Below are 18,007 nucleotides of genomic sequence, written 5' to 3' on the forward strand. Positions count from 1 at the left end.
ACATAATAAAATAATAATCAGCTTCTACTTTTAAAATCAAGTTAATCTCTGACCTATCCATCACACACCTCATTTCTTTATTAGAGGCACCTGGGCCAGGCCATAACCAGCAGGATGTTTTGGCTCAGCCTGGCCAAGCATACCTGGATAAGTGCCTTTCTGCCCACACTTTCAGGTGTGTCGGTCTGAAGACTTCTGAGTTATGATAATCTGGATGGAGAAAGGTTGATCAGAGCAGAAAAAAAATCATAGTTTATGAGTGGGTAAAGGGATCAAAGATAGGATATGGTGACGTCAGAAGGAAGTAATGCAATTAACTGTTCAATTCTATATTTTTGTGCTCTATATCCCTTCCTTCTTTCCTCCTCCAGCACTGTATAATAAAGAGACAGGTTCCATGTTTTGATTTCTTTCTCTGTGCAACCTTAGCATCTTTGGTACTAACCTCAGCAGCGAGTAGATGTGTGTTTATGAAAGTGCTTTGAAAACCATCACGTGAGCAAGTGACCAAAAACCAAAGAGACAAATGTTGTACTAAAGAGGAATTAATTGGTACTGCAGTCACAAAATCTGCCAGCTGGGTTTTTAAAAACAGATTGTCATGAAGGTTGTTCAAGTCAGGAATTCAGTTGTTCCAGTTCTCAGTTAACATAATGACCAGAGTGAAAGCATTGTTTTGAAGAAGAAATCTTTTGTGTAAGACTTCGAGTTTGGTGATCCTCAAGACTATAGTTCTAACTATCTTCTTAAAAAAAGAAGGCAAGGTTTAGGGTACTGGCCTCTCAGTCATGGCAGTGCTCCAGCTAACAAAAGACAAGACATGATCCAGAAAGAACGAGGAAGGAGGGAACAGGGAAAAGAATGAAAGAAAATTGGACGAAGCAGTAAGTTAAGTACTGTCTTTAAAAATGGTGACCCAAAGAACAAATACAGATCTCAGGGAATTTAGTAGTACATTTTAAGTATCTTCTCAGGCAGGAACTATTGAAACACACAGAGTATACTGTGGTTTCAGGCTATGAAAATGGAAACTTGTCCAGCATTTCATGTATTTTCCATTAGAACCGCTGTTGGTAACATTAATCTTTAGGAAAAAACATTGAAAATAGAATGAGTACAGAAAAGATAAAATGTACATTGAAAAAGGTGATTGTAACAAAATATTGCACCACAATGTGGTCTTTGTGTTCCCTTTTTCTGTCTCTGTAGATAATTGATATTAGAAAGGACTGATTTTGACAGGTTTTGCTTGTGGGGAGTTTCATACTTCTATAGAGCAAGCATTTATCAAGCTTACTTTGGGAAGTTTAATCGGTCAGCCAGAACTCTGCAGATTCTCATGAACAGTGATGCTGAAAGTTGAGAGTGCTTTACTATATATATATATATATATAGCTCAAAACAAGATTGTTTTAAGAATCAAGAATTTATATATGAACTTAAAGACAAAATAATTAGTAATTCTACTTGAAATGAAGATGGTTTTTATTACTCACGTAACAACAACCATGAATAGAACCTGGACAGAAGAGAAGGAGCTCATTCAGAACCCAGGAAAAAAAACAAACAAACAAATAAAAAGACATAAAAAACAGATTATATTATTGGTCCTTGAGGATTTCATTTCTTCAAAAGGAATGGAAATTTTAGATTGATGCATTATGGGTGTAGTAGAAGTTCATTTAACTGAAAGATATATTTTAGTTTGTACAGATCCTGGGATATTTCATAATCCTTTTTAGAGAATCCTAGAATCACAGAATCGTGAGTTGGAAGGGATCTTTGTAGGTCATCTAGTTCAAATCCCCTGCAATGAACAGGGACACCTGTGGTTAGATCAGGTTGCTTAGAGCCCCATCCAGCCTGACCTGGAATGTTTCCAGTGATGGGGCTTCTTCCTCCTCCTCTGGGCAACATGTTCCAGTTCCTCACCACCCTTATTGTAAAAAAAATTATTTCTTATATTCAGTCTAGAACTCCCCTCTTTTAGTTTGAGACCTTTCCTCTTATCAGAACAGACTTCAACAGACTTCAGTAAAGATTCTGTCTCCTTCTTTGTTATAGCACCTCTTTAGATACTGAATGTCAGCTATCAGGTCTCCTGGAAGCCTTCTTCTGCCCCAGCTCACTCAGTCTGTCCTCGTAGGGTCATTTTTGTAGCTCTCCAGTGGATATGGTCCAACAGGTCCATGTGTCTCCTGTACTGAGGACTCCCCATCTGGATGCAGTTCTCCAGATGAGGCCTCACCAGTGCAGAGCAGAGGGGCAGGATCACCTCCCTCAACCTGCTGACCCTGCTATTTTGATGCAGCCCAGGATATGGTTGGTTTTCTGGCCTGAGGGAACATTGCTGGCTCGTGTCCAGCTTGCCATCCACCAGTACCTGCAATCCTTTTTGGCAAGGCTGTGCTCAATCCTTTCATCCCTTGGCTTGTACTTACAGAGGTTGCCATGACCCAAGTGCCAGTTCTTGCACTTGGATTTGTTGAACTCCACAAGTCTCTCCTCGACGCACAGCTTGAGCCCGTCTAGATCTCTCTGAATGGCATCCCAACCCTTGAGCATGTCAAATGCACGATGCAGCTTTGTGTCATCAGCAATCTCGCTGAGGGTGCACTCAATTCCACTGTTGATGTCACTGATAAACATATTGAAGAACACTGGTTCCAGTACTGACCCTTGAGGGGCACCACTTGTCACTTATTTCCATCTAGAGGCATTGACTACAACTCCCTAGGTACGTTCTTGCAACCAGTTCCTCGTTCATTGAACAGTCCACCCATATATATATCTTTTATATGTATGTCTATATATATACTTATATCTACATACCTATATCTGTATCTTCCAGTTTGGAGAGAAGGATGTTGTGGAGACCTTGTCAGAGGCCTTACTGATGTCAGGTAGCTGACATGAGTGACTCTTTCCTTGTTCATTGATATCATAGAAGACCACTAAGTTGGTCAGGCACGACCTGCCCCTGCCTTTCCATTTTCCAATAGGGTGCACCAAGCTAACCCAAAACACAGCAGTAAAATGTAATACTTATTTTTTTTACCATGTTTGTGGAGATGGATTGGAAGTTTCTTCTATGCTCCCTATTCTCACTTCATTCTAATTACATGTCATACAGTGAATTAGTAGATAAAAATTGCTCTGCTTCTGGATGGAAACTTTTTAGTTTTTAGTAACTGCAGAGAGAAGGGCAAATGGACTCAAAACCTATCCCTTGCTGTGTTCTAAAGCACTGCTTGCATTTAACTTGCTCAGCGAGTCACAATTTATAGTCGATGAAGATCTCCAGCCAACCATTTGGAAATCTTTGTGAGCAATGTGTTTGTTTTTACTGATGTCACCAGCATTTTGGATGTATATGAAATTAATTCAAAAACAGTGCCAGATGAGTCTCCATCCTTAAGCACAGTTAATACACTGGAACAGTGACAGTAGTGTCACAAGAGCATACTATAATGACATTAGGAGGAAAAAAAGAGCCACTCATTTTCCTGGTTGCTTTTATTTTCTCAAACTGTTGGAATTGCGGCACTATAATTGCTAGTACTATTCTGAACTGACTGGAAAGGTGTTATAGCAGGAAGAGAAAAAGTCAGGAGTAGCTAGACGTTTCCTCTTACCTCCCCTGCCCACCAACCATTCATTCCAGGCCTGTGAGAAGTGGGAACTTCTGAAAGCAACATGTGGAACTGGTTCACATTTATGCCGTGAAGAGAGCTTTACTGGAAAATGTCAGCAGTCAAAGGTTTTGAAATAAGTGTACTTCCCTGCTAACTTGCCTGGCTGATAGCTTCTTTTCCTTGTTTACCTTGTCGTTCTGCCAAGTGTTAATCCGACGTTTTTGGAGGGAGATGGATTGAGAGAGTGTCTGAGTTCTGTTAGGAGCCTCCACTTGAACTTCTAGGTCCACAGTGTCCCATTCCTGAATGTATTATCGCACTAGGAATACACTGAGCCAGTCATTCCAAGGAAGACCACCTCGATGAGAAAGGATAAGTCATTCTCTTGACAGATTCTGTTTGCAGTGTCTTTTGCCTCCTAAGATTTTTTTTTCCAGTGTAGATGTTGGTGAATGGATGGGATCACAATGGTGCGTTTATTACTTAGGTTTCTAATACTGTGAAAAGGAACATCTCTAGCAGTCCCTATGTATTAATAGTTTAGTTGTGACTTAACAGACCACTGAATGAGTGATTAAGGAGGCAACATTTTCTTACTTGTTATAATACCTAACCCTGGATAAATTGCTAGAATTTTTTTGCCTTACTTATTTGCACAAATGGAGGAGTACAGAAAAAGACATATCTAAAGTGATTATTTGCAGCACTTATTTCTGTTATTTTTACTAGCTCACACACCGTTTTCCATTTTTATTTCAACTAATTCCAACAGCTTTTGTTTTGATTAAGTGTTTGTGAACTGGAACTTAAATAACTGGTGTCTGGTTTCTGGGTGCCGATTTACTTCTAGCTTTCAAAAGCTGAGAAAATGTACTTGTTCAACCAGTCCTTGGACTTCTGCTATTGTGCTGTGTGCTGAAACGATGCACACAACTTAATGGCTGCTCATTCCATCTCACTGTTACTAAAACACTACAAATACATACACTGTCACTTGGAAAGCCACAGTGCTCAAGTACAGCTTCATCTGTATTTGCATTCTGGTTTTATATGAAAGAGTTACTTAAACGTGTTATCAAAAGGCCCATGTCTATGGCTCTGATGGCAGCATTCCAGTGGAATTAAATGAAACTTTTGCCAGTTGAGTCAAATATTTTTATTTCCAGTTTCATCTTCTTCTAGACAAAAAAAAAAAAAAGAAAAAAAGAGAAAAAGAGAAAAGAAGAAAATCTAGTCTTATTATACATTAGGAATACAAGTATACATCTTTAAAAGTGGATAACTTTAGGTATGAGTTCAGTTTTTCTCAATTGCAGTATGCAGTTCTCCTCAAATGACATTTTTCTCTTAAAGAGCGATTCTTAACATTTTCCTTTGAGGAGAAACATTTAATTTTCTTTTCTAGAGAATGTGCTCATGATCTTGGTTTTGTTTTTAATAACTGATGCTATCAGAGAGATCTTGAGCAGAGTTGGATATAATTGATTTCAGTTGCTTGTGATCTCCATGGGGCTGAGCCCAAGCCATTGCTTATTTTGGATGAGGACAAGACTTTAAAAAAAAAACAGTTAACTTGGAGAAGGAAAGACAGAGTATTGCTGAAGTATGTCCAGAGCACAATATGAAAATAATTACTAGGATTTGAAGAACTCTAACTCAAATGACAATTTCTGATACACACTTTTAACCCTCACAGTAATTAGCCATTGCAAGAACCTACATGGAGAATGATGTCTTTTCTGGTTGATTTTCTATACGCATGCTTTAAATAAAATGCCACGAATGCCTCAAGATATATAAATAAATAAATGGGAGGATTTTGAATGTTCAGTCATTGATAAGAGGGAGCCATTAACTCTGACCAAGAGAATGCTGTGAATGCTAACTTACTCTCATTAAAGACTTGTGGTGGAAAGTCTATTAGTGGAGCTCATAGAGAGCTCAATTTTAACTCATGTGAGTTGCACCTTAGGAACTGGTTATTCTTGTTTCAGTGTTTATGTTCTCTTTCACTTGGATAAACTTTTCTGGAAAACAAACTGAAAGAAACCTGATGCAAACTTGTATCCTGGCCTGCAGTATGTTTGCTTTAGGAACTAAATATCCATGTGACTTTAAAGAAAGTTTGACCTCGTGCAAGAGCTTCATAACTTGTTCCAGAATGAATATTTTATGATTAGCCTGAGTAGGCTTGTTCTGTTTTTACCATTTCTTACTTGAATTTCTCCTGGGAACATCACGTATGGATGTGTCTACGTGTGTGTATAAAGAATAATATCTGCGTGCTTGGAAGGCTCTGGTTTGAAAATATTGTGGCGTTTGCCTTTGAAGTCATTATTTAATGTTAACACAGAGTCACATAAACAACGATCCTCTTGGTAAGCATCTGTGCAGACTCCAGATGGTTATCATGGGTCAGTCTTTTTACGTTGGAAGCAATTCACACAAACACACTTTGCTTTTTGTAAATGCTGAACAATTCATACTGGGCATGTATGAAAAAATAAATTTAGATGAATTTACATTGTTAAAAAACCTGCAACAAAAGTAGGGCATTGCAATTGAAGACACTTTCCATATGTTTAAAGCAAACCAGGGCTAAGCAAATTTTAGATATCTGGAAACTGCATTTAGAGTGCAGGACAAGAGGTGTGCGTAAGAATGTTATATTTAAAATGGGTAGAATTCAATTGCTGGTAACAGAAGATGTGGCTTTGACAGGTTCTCCCAGGATTATAAATGTGGATTTGAGCATATTTCTAGCACCTAGGCCCATTTCCTACATAAATGGTGTGTGGTGCAATGCAATCATTCATCAAAAGTTCTGAATAGCATTTTAGATTGAATCTGCAATCTGTGTACTAACTAAATCTACATTAAAAATAGGAGGCTCATACTGGACTGAACACTCTGAGAGCAGGAATCTCATGTTTCGCATTGCTGAGAACTCCAGAAGAAAAAATGCTGGCAAATTTTGAGATGCCAGAGTAATTAAAACACGTAAAACCCCTTCACCTTCAGTGAGATATCAGTGATCTTGAGTTTGACCAGAGGTTGCTCATTGTCTACCTGCAAAATGGCAGGAGGGAACTATTATAGTTTTGAGAGAAAGCAGTGGTGTACAAACAAGGTGTGAGGGATGTTTGATAGGAGAGGTGCACTCAAATTACCTGAAATGAAGCTCTAACCAGCGAGTAACTGGAGCAGAGCTAGAGAAGACATTTGAAACTGAATTCCTTTTTCACTTTCTGCTACCACTGGGACAAGCTGTTGTGGCTCTGTTTGATAATCCTCTGTGCTCAATATCAGATCTTGGAATAAAGTCAGAAACAAGGTCTCCAACTCCCTGGTAAATTTTTCCTCATCTTTCTGGCCTAATGCATCCAAAGCTGGCAGAAACACTGGGGAGAGGAGAACATGCAGTTGTACATCCAAGCCACAGTATCGGGATTGTCTACACTTGGACAGCCAGAATTTCTGGAAATGCAGTAGCTGGATTTCATATATATTCCACCATGCACCTGAAAAGCTACAGAGCCTGCCCAGGGGATGGGTGTCAGCATGGCAGAGCTATCTGATGCAATGGTCTGGATTTGGAATGAGCTCCTGGCTTTTTCAAGTGGCCTCATATAAATTGGAGAATAAAAGAGCTGATGAAAGGGAGAGAAGCCCCACCAAGCCCTATAGATCTCATGCCTGGCATGGTGATCATAGTAACTGGTGGGATCATAACACTGATGTCATTTACATATTTAGTGTACAGATGTTTATCTATATTGCTAGATAGGTGGACAAGTACATAATGTGCATGTGAATGCTCTCCCTAGTGTGATTTAAGCTTGTCCAGTCCCTGAAGATGCTGTGTGGGAGGACTAGATGCTCCTGAAGACTTCAGCTGAAGAAGAGATTGCAGGAACTACAGATTTCACTGTCTCTGTTTCAATTCCTTATATCATCTCCTCAAAACATGAAGAGAACTCATTTTTCTGGGTCCATATGAGACCTGCATACTGCTTGTCTTAGGAGGCACCAGACTAAACCACACAAGGAGTGGGAAAGATGGAGTTAAAGCTGCCTACGGTGCAGGCTCTGCTCTCAGTGGGGTCAGTGTTTTCAGTGGGCTGACTTCCAGTGTGCAGCTCTGTGCAGTGTAAGGACAATGCCAGCAGGTTAAAGGACTCTGAAGTGACTCTCAGTGTTCACACTTAGGCTTTCCACTCCCCCCCTCTGCTTATACCTTTGTCAAAAGCCCAGAAACCAGCTTAACAAATATGCACCACCAGATTGCTGTTCAGTAAATCCTTATTTTGACAACTTATGGAGGGCAATACATTGTGAATGAGTTTTTATTACAGTATTTTCACATTTAAAGTTTATTCTTAATTGCATCCATCAGAACCTTGCTTAGGAAGGAAAAAATCTTACGTGGCTCCTTGCATAAACAAGGGTCCAGACATGGTCACCTGGAGGTGTCCTCCAGTGGTTGTTCCCTAAGATGCAACAGCTACCTAAACAGGAGGGAAGGAAGCAGCTTGTTAGTTGAAATTGGAGAGCATGTCTCATCAAGGGTAGCAGCACTTTTTTTCTGTCTGAGTTGTTTTTATGAAGGTGCTCTATATCAGCTTTCATTCTGAGAGCATGGAAGCTGTGAAGCAGTGAGAGAAATTGCCAGCATTGGGAGGTCTGGAAAATAGGGGGTAAGGTCCCACAAACCAGCCTGGATTTTGTCTTTAAACCATCCAAATCAAACACAGACTTTATGAGAGTTTCCAAGTCGCCGGTGGAAACTCATGGTCTGGAATTTGCAGCTTTGACACCTACTTGAGTTTGATAGCACTCTTTGTGATCGCTACATATAGAAAGTGTTTTTATAGGATGCCATAATGGTAGGATAGAAGGTGATGGAAAGCTGGAAGAATGCAGTGCCTTGTCTGCATTACTAGATCTGTGCTCTTCACAGATCAGACCCAATGACAGCAATTCAGGGCCATGAGCAAATGGAAAATCAAGAGTTTTGTGACTGCAAAGCTTTTAGACTGGAATTCAATTGGGGGACAGATTCCATCTGTGCTGAGACTTCTCTTGCATTTTAGCAGCCTGAGGCCTTTCAGTAACCCATAATAACTCTCTCCATTTATGTGTGGAACCATCTTCTGCTGAATGACCAGTGGGTGACTTCTGGAAGGGATTTCAAGAAGGTTGTACAATTACGAGCATTTACGAGATACGGTTTAGTGGCTTGTGGTAGCAAGAGTAATGGGAGGATAATTGGACTAGATGATCTTGTAGGTCCTTTCCAACCTTGTGATTCTATGATTAAATATTTGTTTAGGGTGTTCTTCTTTGTTTGCTTGCTTGTTTTTCTGGGCCACGCAGTAGTTTGTAGACAGCTTTGTGAAGTTCTGAGGGTTCTTCCACTCACTGTAGTTGTACGTTGGTATTAGTCCAGGAGCACTCTTCCAGAAGGAAAGTGCCTTTGGGAAATTGGCCTATGCCCCTACATGACACCTCAAAGCAAACACAATGGCAGCAGGAATGTTTAATGCCTCAGGAATGCTGTGATCCCCTCGTGAGGCTATCAGAGAAGGGAGGAAAAAAGAGCCAAATAGGTGTTTATTTTTACCGCCTATCTTGTCTTGCATGTGTTTTTAAGTGAAAAGTAGAGTGTGGAACTACATCCCAGTTAAATAATGAACATTGCACAGCTTTGTTCAAAACCTGACTCTGTTGAGTGCTGTTTCATCATTAGGTTTACCGGGTGAGAAAGGAGACAGAGGAAATCCAGGTGTTGGAACTCAAGGACCCCGAGGCCCACCCGGATCTACAGGTAAAGATGTTAATAAGTGGCTTTGGGCTCCCCTGGCCCATTTGCAAAGCACCTCAGAATTTAATGGCTGTGCCCTCTGCTTCGAAGGCTTATGTTGCAGAGGCATCAGTCATTGGACACCTTGCTGTTGTAACGTTTGTACTGTGCAATATGGCGTTGTGATGTGATACATGATGGTATCATCAGTCACATCAGTTTTCCTTTTCAGAGATGACATCTGATAGGTAAAAATTAATCTGGATTAATTGCATTTGTCTTTTCAATGATTCAAGGTCAACTAACTTGAAGAGAAATGTGTATTAATTTAGCTCCTTAATCAAAGAGAGTTATAGTTAGTCCCTGAAAAACGGAGGGTGAAACATGCATAAAATTGCGTTGACTTTGTTAGGATGTTCTTTCCATTAGAGTATCAATATCAAGGCACAGTGCTACCCAGAAGGTGAATTGAAGCAGTGTGGGTGAAAGGGAGACCTATGCATGCAGTCCTCCCCCCATGAAACTGCCTTTCCAAATGTCTGACACTTGGTGAAACGTTTGTGCTTTGGAAATACTAGTATAAATATCTGGCTAAGAGCTGTCTTTGGCAAGGAACACAAAGCAACAGCCAGAGAAGAGGCTTGTCAGGAGCAGGAAAAAGTTTGGAGCCTTTCCCTCAGCACGTGTGGGGGAGCTGGAGCAGAGAGGCGCAGCCCCTGTGCTCGAGCCATCTGCCATATTTGTAGCGAGCTCTGTGCCATCGTCTCCTAGCACCAGGCCTGCAGCGCTGCCGAGGCGGTCGACCCACTGCCTTGTGAGAGATGCTAGTCACACGTTTCGTCTCCCTGTTTTATGCAGGACCTCCAGGCGAGAGCAGAACTGGCAGCCCCGGCCCACCAGGCTCTCCAGGCCCACGAGGCCCTGCTGGTCACACCGGGCCCCCTGGCTCCCAGGGCCCCGCCGGCCCCCCGGGGTACTGTGACCCCTCCTCCTGTGCTGGCTATGGTATGGGAGGTGAGTAAGCTGCGCGTGGGGGGAGGCGGGGCGAGGAAACACAGCGTGTCCTTCTAACAGCCAAAGTAAGATGGAGGCTACTGGGGATCCTTGCACTAAAACGTGATTAGCTCCGTAAAAACACACACGTCCAGTGCTGCTGAATTTAGTGGAATGAGCCCACAAACCAAAGGTGCCCGCAGCACAGTGACCGGAGTCCACCATCTGATTTGGGCCTGTGAATGGAGGAAGTGTATTGGGTTTTGTCTTGTGTGTGTGTGTGTAACTGTACGAGCCTGCTCCACCTGAACGTTCTGTGTGTTGAATCCCACCTCCTGATGTTGGCGACAGCAGAGCCGTACATCTCTAGTTGTTAAAACGTGTTTCTCCACTTCCTCTTCCGTGTGCCTCCATGTGGCATGAGAGCATGAACGTTACTAAACCTGCCCAGAGTAACCTGGAACAGGGATGCACGTCTGTCATTAACAAGTGAAGCAATCTGGAGAAAATGATTCTTTCTGTATCTTCTGTGTATTCTACTTTCCTTGTCTGTTGTAGCACAGAGGCTGAGGGAAGAAGTTAACACAGTTATCAAAAGTGATGTTGTCCAGCCTAAAATTGAAATTTGTTTTAGTAAATAACTAGTTACTACAAACGTTATGCATAGGGCTTATTTGTTTGATGTTTGCAGTTTAATCTGCCCGTGAAGTGATTTGTATGTTTTACTTATGTGAATGTTTTTGTTGTCGTCTCTTCCTATCCTTTTTTCCTCACTTCCCTTCCCTGTTGTTCATTTCCTGTTTTAAGGCCCAATCCCTTACAATGGCTACCAATCCAGAAGGTGAAAGATTCATTCTGGTTCAGTCCTCATTTGGCTGAAGGTCAGATACGGATGCTGAACTGCTCTGTGCTTTCCATCGATATTGACTACCACTAATGAACCTGCTAGCTGCTGTACATGCACTTAGCTTCCTTGCACTGCTAAAAGCTATTGTCTGACCCGTTTTGCCCGTTAATCATATATTCCAGCCCATAATAGGAATAAGCTAAAGCAGGAAGATTGTGCAGTGTATAATAAGCACAGTATTACAACTGGACATAAGACAAATTCTGGTGGTGGTTTCCAACTAACTTGGCTGTATGTTGGTGGGTTTCCAATTGCTCCAGCTTATTAATTTTCTTAAATGTTTTCACTGTTCCTTCATGTGAATAAAAAAATGTGTATTTAAAGATTATATATATATATACACACACACTCTCTCTATGTATAAAAGGTATATATATGTGTCAATTTCCTAATGAACGCTTCAATTTTCTGCTCCCCTTCTCCTGTGTTAACCATATGAATACTCTTGGTGGTGGTGGGTTAAGGTGGATACGGTGAGCCAACTGATCAAGACATCCCAGTAGTGCAGTTGCCACATAACTCCTACCAAATCTATGACCCTGAGGACCTTTATGATGGTGAGCAACAGCCGTACGTAGTTCACGGGTCCTACCCTTTACCATCCCCATACTCCCAGTCCTCCTATGCATCACCTCATCTTGCTCAACCAGAGTTTACTCCCGTTCGAGAAGAGATGGAAGCCGTTGAGCTGAGATCCCCTGGAATTAGTCGCTTCAGAAGGAAGATAGCCAAAAGAAGCATCAAGACTCTGGAACACAAAAGGGAAAATGGCAAAGAGCCCTCCCAATGAACTGTTTAGAAAGGGAAATATTTTATGTGCATCTGTATTTGGCCCCTTGTCCAGGTGCCTGATCTGTCACTGAAGATGTTTACAGGCTCTTTATTAAAGAAAAATACATGTACCAGACCAGTTGAAACGAGAAATAAAGGTAAAATTATCTTGCATGCCAGAAACTTAGTATGTTAGTGGGTCAGTGCTAGATGATGTTGGAAGATCACTTTCAGATCTTTCTCCAGAGTACAGTATTCAAGCTGTATCTGAAAAAATGCATCTGGTTAGTTGGTGTAGATAGAACTGTTCAACAAAGCTTATGTTTTGTTACCCAAATTTTTGCAGCTGACTGTGTTCTGTTAGTTTTGGATGAATTGCTTTTACTAGCAGAGTAACACTACTAAATTCACCAGACAAAAGTACATTATCAGGTTTCCTTAAAACCTTTCACAAAGAAGTCTTATCTTAACGGTATTTGTTTTTAACCCACATTATGCAAACACACAAGAATGTTCTGTGGGAGTACACTGATAATTTATTGTGAACCTCTTTCATTTCTGTTTTGTATGCAAATAAAAGTGGCAAGCTTTTATGTGTTGATTCTGGATTTATTTGACTGATTTGAGCTTGAAACAGTAGTGTAGATCTTCAGGGGACAGAATGTAAAGAGAAGAAAACATATTTTCCTTTTCCAGCACTTTTGTACAATGGTTTTATTGTAAAGGTTACAGGCACTCAGCTGAAAGAATATTTAGCCTTATTTATACAATGTATGAAGAAGTGGGGAGATGAAAAATGAGATAAGGAAGCTGTCCCTTCTGTGGATGTGAGATTTTGGATATTAACGTGCCAAAGTCAAAAGCCTGGAAGAAATGGTTGCAAAAGCCACTTGGATCACCTAAAAATGAGAGAAAGAAAAGAAAAAACAACAACCCAACCACTTGAGAATAACAAAGCAATTAAAGAGGTTAAAACAAAGCAGACAACTTCTAAAGTGATTCAATAAACAGCTTTGAACATTACTGAGACTAAGAAACAAAGGAAGTTTTAAAGCAGAAGGTCAAAAATGTGCATACACTTAAAATGAAGTCATGGATTTTAAGTACTGTTAATCCAGCCCTACAGAGCCCTAGACAGGCTGACCTGTGGGTTCCAGGACCAGGTTCCTGCTTGCCCCTGACAAAGTTCAGCCTCTTCAATCGCAGGAGGGAGATGTGTCAGCTTTTGCTTCTGGCCACTGCCAGAAGCTCTCTTAGCTCGTGACAAAGAAGAGAAACTGGTGATGAGACAGCTGCATACCTTTACTGTATTAATCTCAAGTTCTCTGGCCCAGAAGTCAGCCTCATTAATAACACAAACAATTTACACATGCAACTAATACCCATGGCTGTGTATATCCCAGGGCAATTTCCTGCTACGTGGCTGTATTCCTTTCTATGCTGTTTCTGTTTTCCCACTGATTTTCCCAGCCCTAAATCTCACCACTTTTCTTGTAGAAGGGTGATTAAGATTGCCATAGATGTGAGTTCCCAATACAGACCTGTATTTAAAGTATAAGGTAGATAACTTACTGACTTTTACCTTTAACCAGATTAACCCCACTTTACAGTGCTGCAAGGCGTCATCTTCCCTGTGCTTCCCCAGCAGCCATCCTGTCTCCAAGCCCCCCCAAATTGCAGGACAGGAGCCCCACAGTGCACACGCAATCATCCTCGTCATCACTGCGTATGGGAGACTACGTGCAGTGGATTAAGCAAAGTGAGAGTATTTCTTGGGTAGGCATTCCCACTACAATTTTCTAATTTATATCCTGAAGGACAAGCTTTAATTGTGTTTTATGTTTTGCTTTATGTGCTTTATGTTTTTAACGACAGCATTAGCTGCTAACCAGAGTGCTTCATTTAGCACTGGCTCCATGTCAACTTGTTGCAGATGCAAAACTAACTTTTTGGTGGCTACTATGACATATAAAAGTAATACTCAGGCTTTATGCATTTGCCAAAAGAGAGTGAGACACAGACACAGCTGCTCAGTATTTTCTCCAGAATTCAGTCACTGTACCATCAGGAGTGTCTTGCATTTTTCCAGACAGCCTAAGAAACGTAAGTTGCTGACCGTGAAGTTTGCAGCACATGAATGTATGGCTGACGTCACCCAAATCTTACCTACAAATTACGTACTGCATTCTTGCACAAAACGTGTTTTTTTTAACCTTTGAAGAATGCTTTCAGGATTGAATTAAGTTTCATTACTGTTGTGGAAGTGTAGCCTTGCATGTTCTATGGGCAGGAATGGGATAAACCTGAGCAAAAGGCTGAAGAAATGCATATAAAATCAGATCATACCTAAAGCATTGTTTTGCTTCCTCTACACTGCTTCAACAAAATGGGTGTTGGAAACACAGACTTTCCTCACCAACCGCTGTAAAAATTGGAAGATAACAAATCAGTATAGAAAACATGAAGGGATTCATTTATTTACACGACTTTGGATTGAAGACTGTCTATGCAGAAAAACAATTGAGAAATGTCTTTGGTCAGGTGGTGTTGCCTCTGAAATACACGCTGTTCTTGGTGCTCTGCAGTCCTCCAGCACTTCCTTATCACCTTATCTTGTTCCAAAATGCAGATTTTAACAGATCTGTTATGTCTAATGGGACTGCAGTATGCATGTACTTGTGTTTGGATATGTGCACTGCTTTCTTGGAAGATGAGTCTTGACAGGTTGTTTTGTTCTGTTGTTTTAAATGCAATTTGGCTCCAGATGATGCCCACCAGCACCTCAGTCATGGCAGCGGGCAAAGCAGCTAAAAAGACATGGAAACTGAAGGCCTGCACAGACAGGCAAGCATCTAAATCCCACCATTTATGTTTTGTGATATGTGCAAACCGGGTTCTAGACAAAGCTTTCAAGAAACTGCACAACATGACTTCTGCAGAGATAGACAGATAAAGGTTAAACACCTCAAGCCACTTATTTTCAATCCATAACTATTCACTACTCCTACCAGATGAAAGTCAAGTTTTGCAGCTTCTACGGTGAGATACCTCATTTCAGCAAACAAGGTACTGCTCCCCTCAGGTTTAAGTATTCAAAAAAACAACAACTGTAGCCATTGTTTAATAATAGCAATAAAAGGAATTTAATTAACAGATAACACACAACATGGAGTACAGGTCACGTGAGTAACGTAGCATCCATCCTTAGCTGCTTTAAATACAACCATTTTTACAATCTTTCTCAATAAGATTTGCTAATACCTGCCAGAAGCTTTCTGCATTCAAGGGATAACCCAGATGCACAGATGAGTTCTTCTGCCATGAAAGAATTCTTTTCCAAGGAGGACGGGCATTCCTGATAGCAATTTTTCTTTCTATTACTTCATTCGAAAATCTTTAGGCCTGGAAAACACACAGAAGAAGGGTTTTTTAGGAGAATTTAAGTGGAAAATATATTGACGTTGCTGTAAAGGTGCAGTAAGCACTGCATCTATTTTTATTTCTGTATTGTTCTGCTTTTAATGCTGCTGAACATTTTCTGGCTTACATAAAAACACAGAACAAAGCTAGAACTTTTATTAAGAGTTAAGTGCAAGACTTAGTGCAGGCTGATGGTCTGTGGTGTGCCCTGGGCTAACACCACGTGTGGACGGCCAGAATGGGCAGCTGCCTCACATGGGATCACTAAGTAACACAGAATCACAAGGTTGGAAATGACCTACAAGATGATCTAGTCCAACTGTCCTCCCATTACCATTGCTACCACAAGCACTAAACCATATGTCGTAGCTCCTCATCCAGACGCCTCTTGAACACTGCCAGGGACGGCAACTTCACCACCTCCCTGGGCCGCCATTCCAGTGCCTGACCACCCTCTGAGAGAAAAAGTTCTTCCTTATGTCTAACCCAAACCTCCTCTGGTACAACTTGTGGCCACTTCCACCATCCATACAAATCTTATGAGACAGCAACTCCTCCATTCAGTGAGTGTGGCAAGTGCAGCATATGAAATCTGAAGGTTATATGAATTTTAAAGAGAAAAAATAGAGCAACTTCAAAAGCAAGAGGTTTGTATGGTGCAGAATCACAAAGGAATCACAAAGCTTCTGTTTTTTATTTAAGAAACATATGACTATTTGAATTCATACAGTTGAGCATAAAAGAACAATGGTACACACAGTGTAAATTGTTTACATGCTTAATGTTGGCCTTGAAGGAACTCAGTATGCGAGGGCTGCTATGCGCTGGAAAATCAATTCCTGTTTCCTAGAATTCCAGATTTCAGTCCTTAAAAATATTTCATACTTTGTTAGTCATATCTCACTACTGCCTGAATGAATATACATTGAATTATATCACAGTTAGTGCTGAGGTGGGAGAGAGGGATTTTAAGAAATTCTCAGTAGTGACTTGGAAGTGTTATTGCTGCATCCATCCTAGACAGGTGCTCGAGGATTCTAGACAAGCTGCATGGAAAAGACATCACTGTCTTGCAGCTGTATTTATTACTCTTTTTATGGCCCAATTCATCCATCGCCCTGCACAGTGCTGAAAGGATTCTGCGCTCTCCTTTGAACACCACATCTAAAACTTCAGCTGAGAGTAACACTGCAGTGCTGCAGAGCTGGGGACCTCACAGTACTTTTGTCCAGGGCTGAAAATCTGTGTTTTTTTTTTGTTTGTTTGTTTTTTTTTTTCCCTTGCTTTTAACCTGTATTTCAAAATCAATGATTGTCTTAAAGTTAAATGCAAAAACCATTGGCTTCAGTTTGCGGCCTTACAAACTTAATGAAGCTTGAAGGCAGAATTTTCTACACTGAGACACTTGTGTGAACAAACATAAAAGTTTTAAAAGCCTTTTCAAGTGTCACAGTAGGCTTTTATGCCAACTGGTGCTCCATGTCTGGGGACCACAATCTCTGTTTTTAAAGAGTCCTTGGCACCAGGAAAGCAAAGCCTTGAAAAGCACTGTGTCTAGCAAAAGTTGTAAATATTGTCCAAAGAAGACCATAAACACACAAAAAACCATTGTCTACTCAGAGAGAATTATGAGCCACTTGTGAAAACCAGTGGATAACTGCTCATTGATGAACTGCATAAATCTCGGATGGCAGTGCTTTCATGCCTCCTCAGCAAAGCACTGAAATCATGCATTTGGACCAAAGAAATGGCATCTCCCAGAAGAGGTGAATTTAAAAATGCCCAGTGCTTCCCTAAAACATCAAAATCACAGCTACAAGCATCTACGATTTGTGTCTTTTTAGCCTTCATCTCACACGAGAGAAACTATCGCTGAGAGAAGCAGTAACACTGCTGCTGTATATGCTCTAAGTCCTGCAAGTTGAAAAAAGCACAGTGCCATGTCACATTTCTCCTATTCAGCCATTAGACTGTGGGCTCATTTCACTGCCATTTCATGGTTCTGTAGGAAGCAGAATAAAATTGTGCACTGTATTCACTCAGAAAGGAGGTTATTCAGTGCTTAAGAGAACACAGAACCAATGGCACATTAATAAGACTGAAGCAGCAGAATTCATTTCAAAATGCAAAGTATGTAATAGGAGAAGTTTACACTGAAAATCCCTTTAAAATGTTACATCACTCTCTCTCTCTCAACAGAGCTGATAATACAAAGCAAAAGTTCTCATCTTCCTGATGTGCCTGCTGAGAACTCATGCAAGGTACCTACAGATTCTGTGCAAAATGCTAGGAGGAAAATGGTAGGAAGCCAGGTCTGTCTGGCTCACTGCTATAAACTACTTTCAGTGTGCTACGTAGCACAGAGAGAGCAACCTCCAAGAGAAGGATCTGTGGGCTCTCCAATGCCTGGAAGGGGCCATACGCTGCTTCGGAGTTACATGCTGTCACCACAGCACATGTGCAGCAGAGCATAGGAAT

At 40.9% G+C, this 18,007-nt stretch overlaps 2 protein-coding genes across 4 annotated transcripts in view; one reads left to right on the forward strand and one right to left on the reverse strand.

The window, feature by feature from the left end:
• The window catches only part of COL14A1 (collagen type XIV alpha 1 chain), a 117,520-nt gene extending 104,833 nt beyond the window's left edge, over positions 1-12,687 (forward strand). Inside the window, exons 46-48 of the mRNA XM_042869182.1 lie at positions 9,385-9,462; positions 10,297-10,452; positions 11,803-12,687. Of these exons, the coding sequence (XP_042725116.1) occupies positions 9,385-9,462; positions 10,297-10,452; positions 11,803-12,128 (560 nt within the window). The 3' untranslated portion in view covers positions 12,129-12,687. The remainder of the gene's footprint in view (positions 1-9,384; positions 9,463-10,296; positions 10,453-11,802) is intronic.
• Positions 12,688-12,711: 24 nt separating this feature from the next.
• MRPL13 (mitochondrial ribosomal protein L13) overlaps positions 12,712-18,007 on the reverse strand; it is a 29,487-nt gene continuing 24,191 nt past the window's right edge. The window contains exons 7-9 of one of the 3 annotated variants that reach the window (XR_006178475.1): positions 15,371-15,511; positions 14,456-14,531; positions 12,759-13,008 (exon numbers count right to left, since the gene is read on the reverse strand). Coding sequence is in view for 1 of the 3 variants with exons in the window: in XM_042869181.1 (XP_042725115.1) it covers positions 15,487-15,511 (25 nt within the window). In the remaining 2 variants the exon portion in view is untranslated. Of the gene's footprint in view, positions 14,532-15,228; positions 15,512-18,007 lie in introns of those variants that run through there. The other 2 variants (XR_006178474.1, XM_042869181.1) reach the window with 2 other exon arrangements.

This window comes from Lagopus leucura, unplaced genomic scaffold (genome assembly GCF_019238085.1).
Source record: "Lagopus leucura isolate 7727_CA_CO unplaced genomic scaffold, USGS_WTPT01 Super-Scaffold_100002, whole genome shotgun sequence".
In the NCBI taxonomy this organism is placed as follows: Eukaryota; Metazoa; Chordata; class Aves; order Galliformes; family Phasianidae; genus Lagopus; species Lagopus leucura.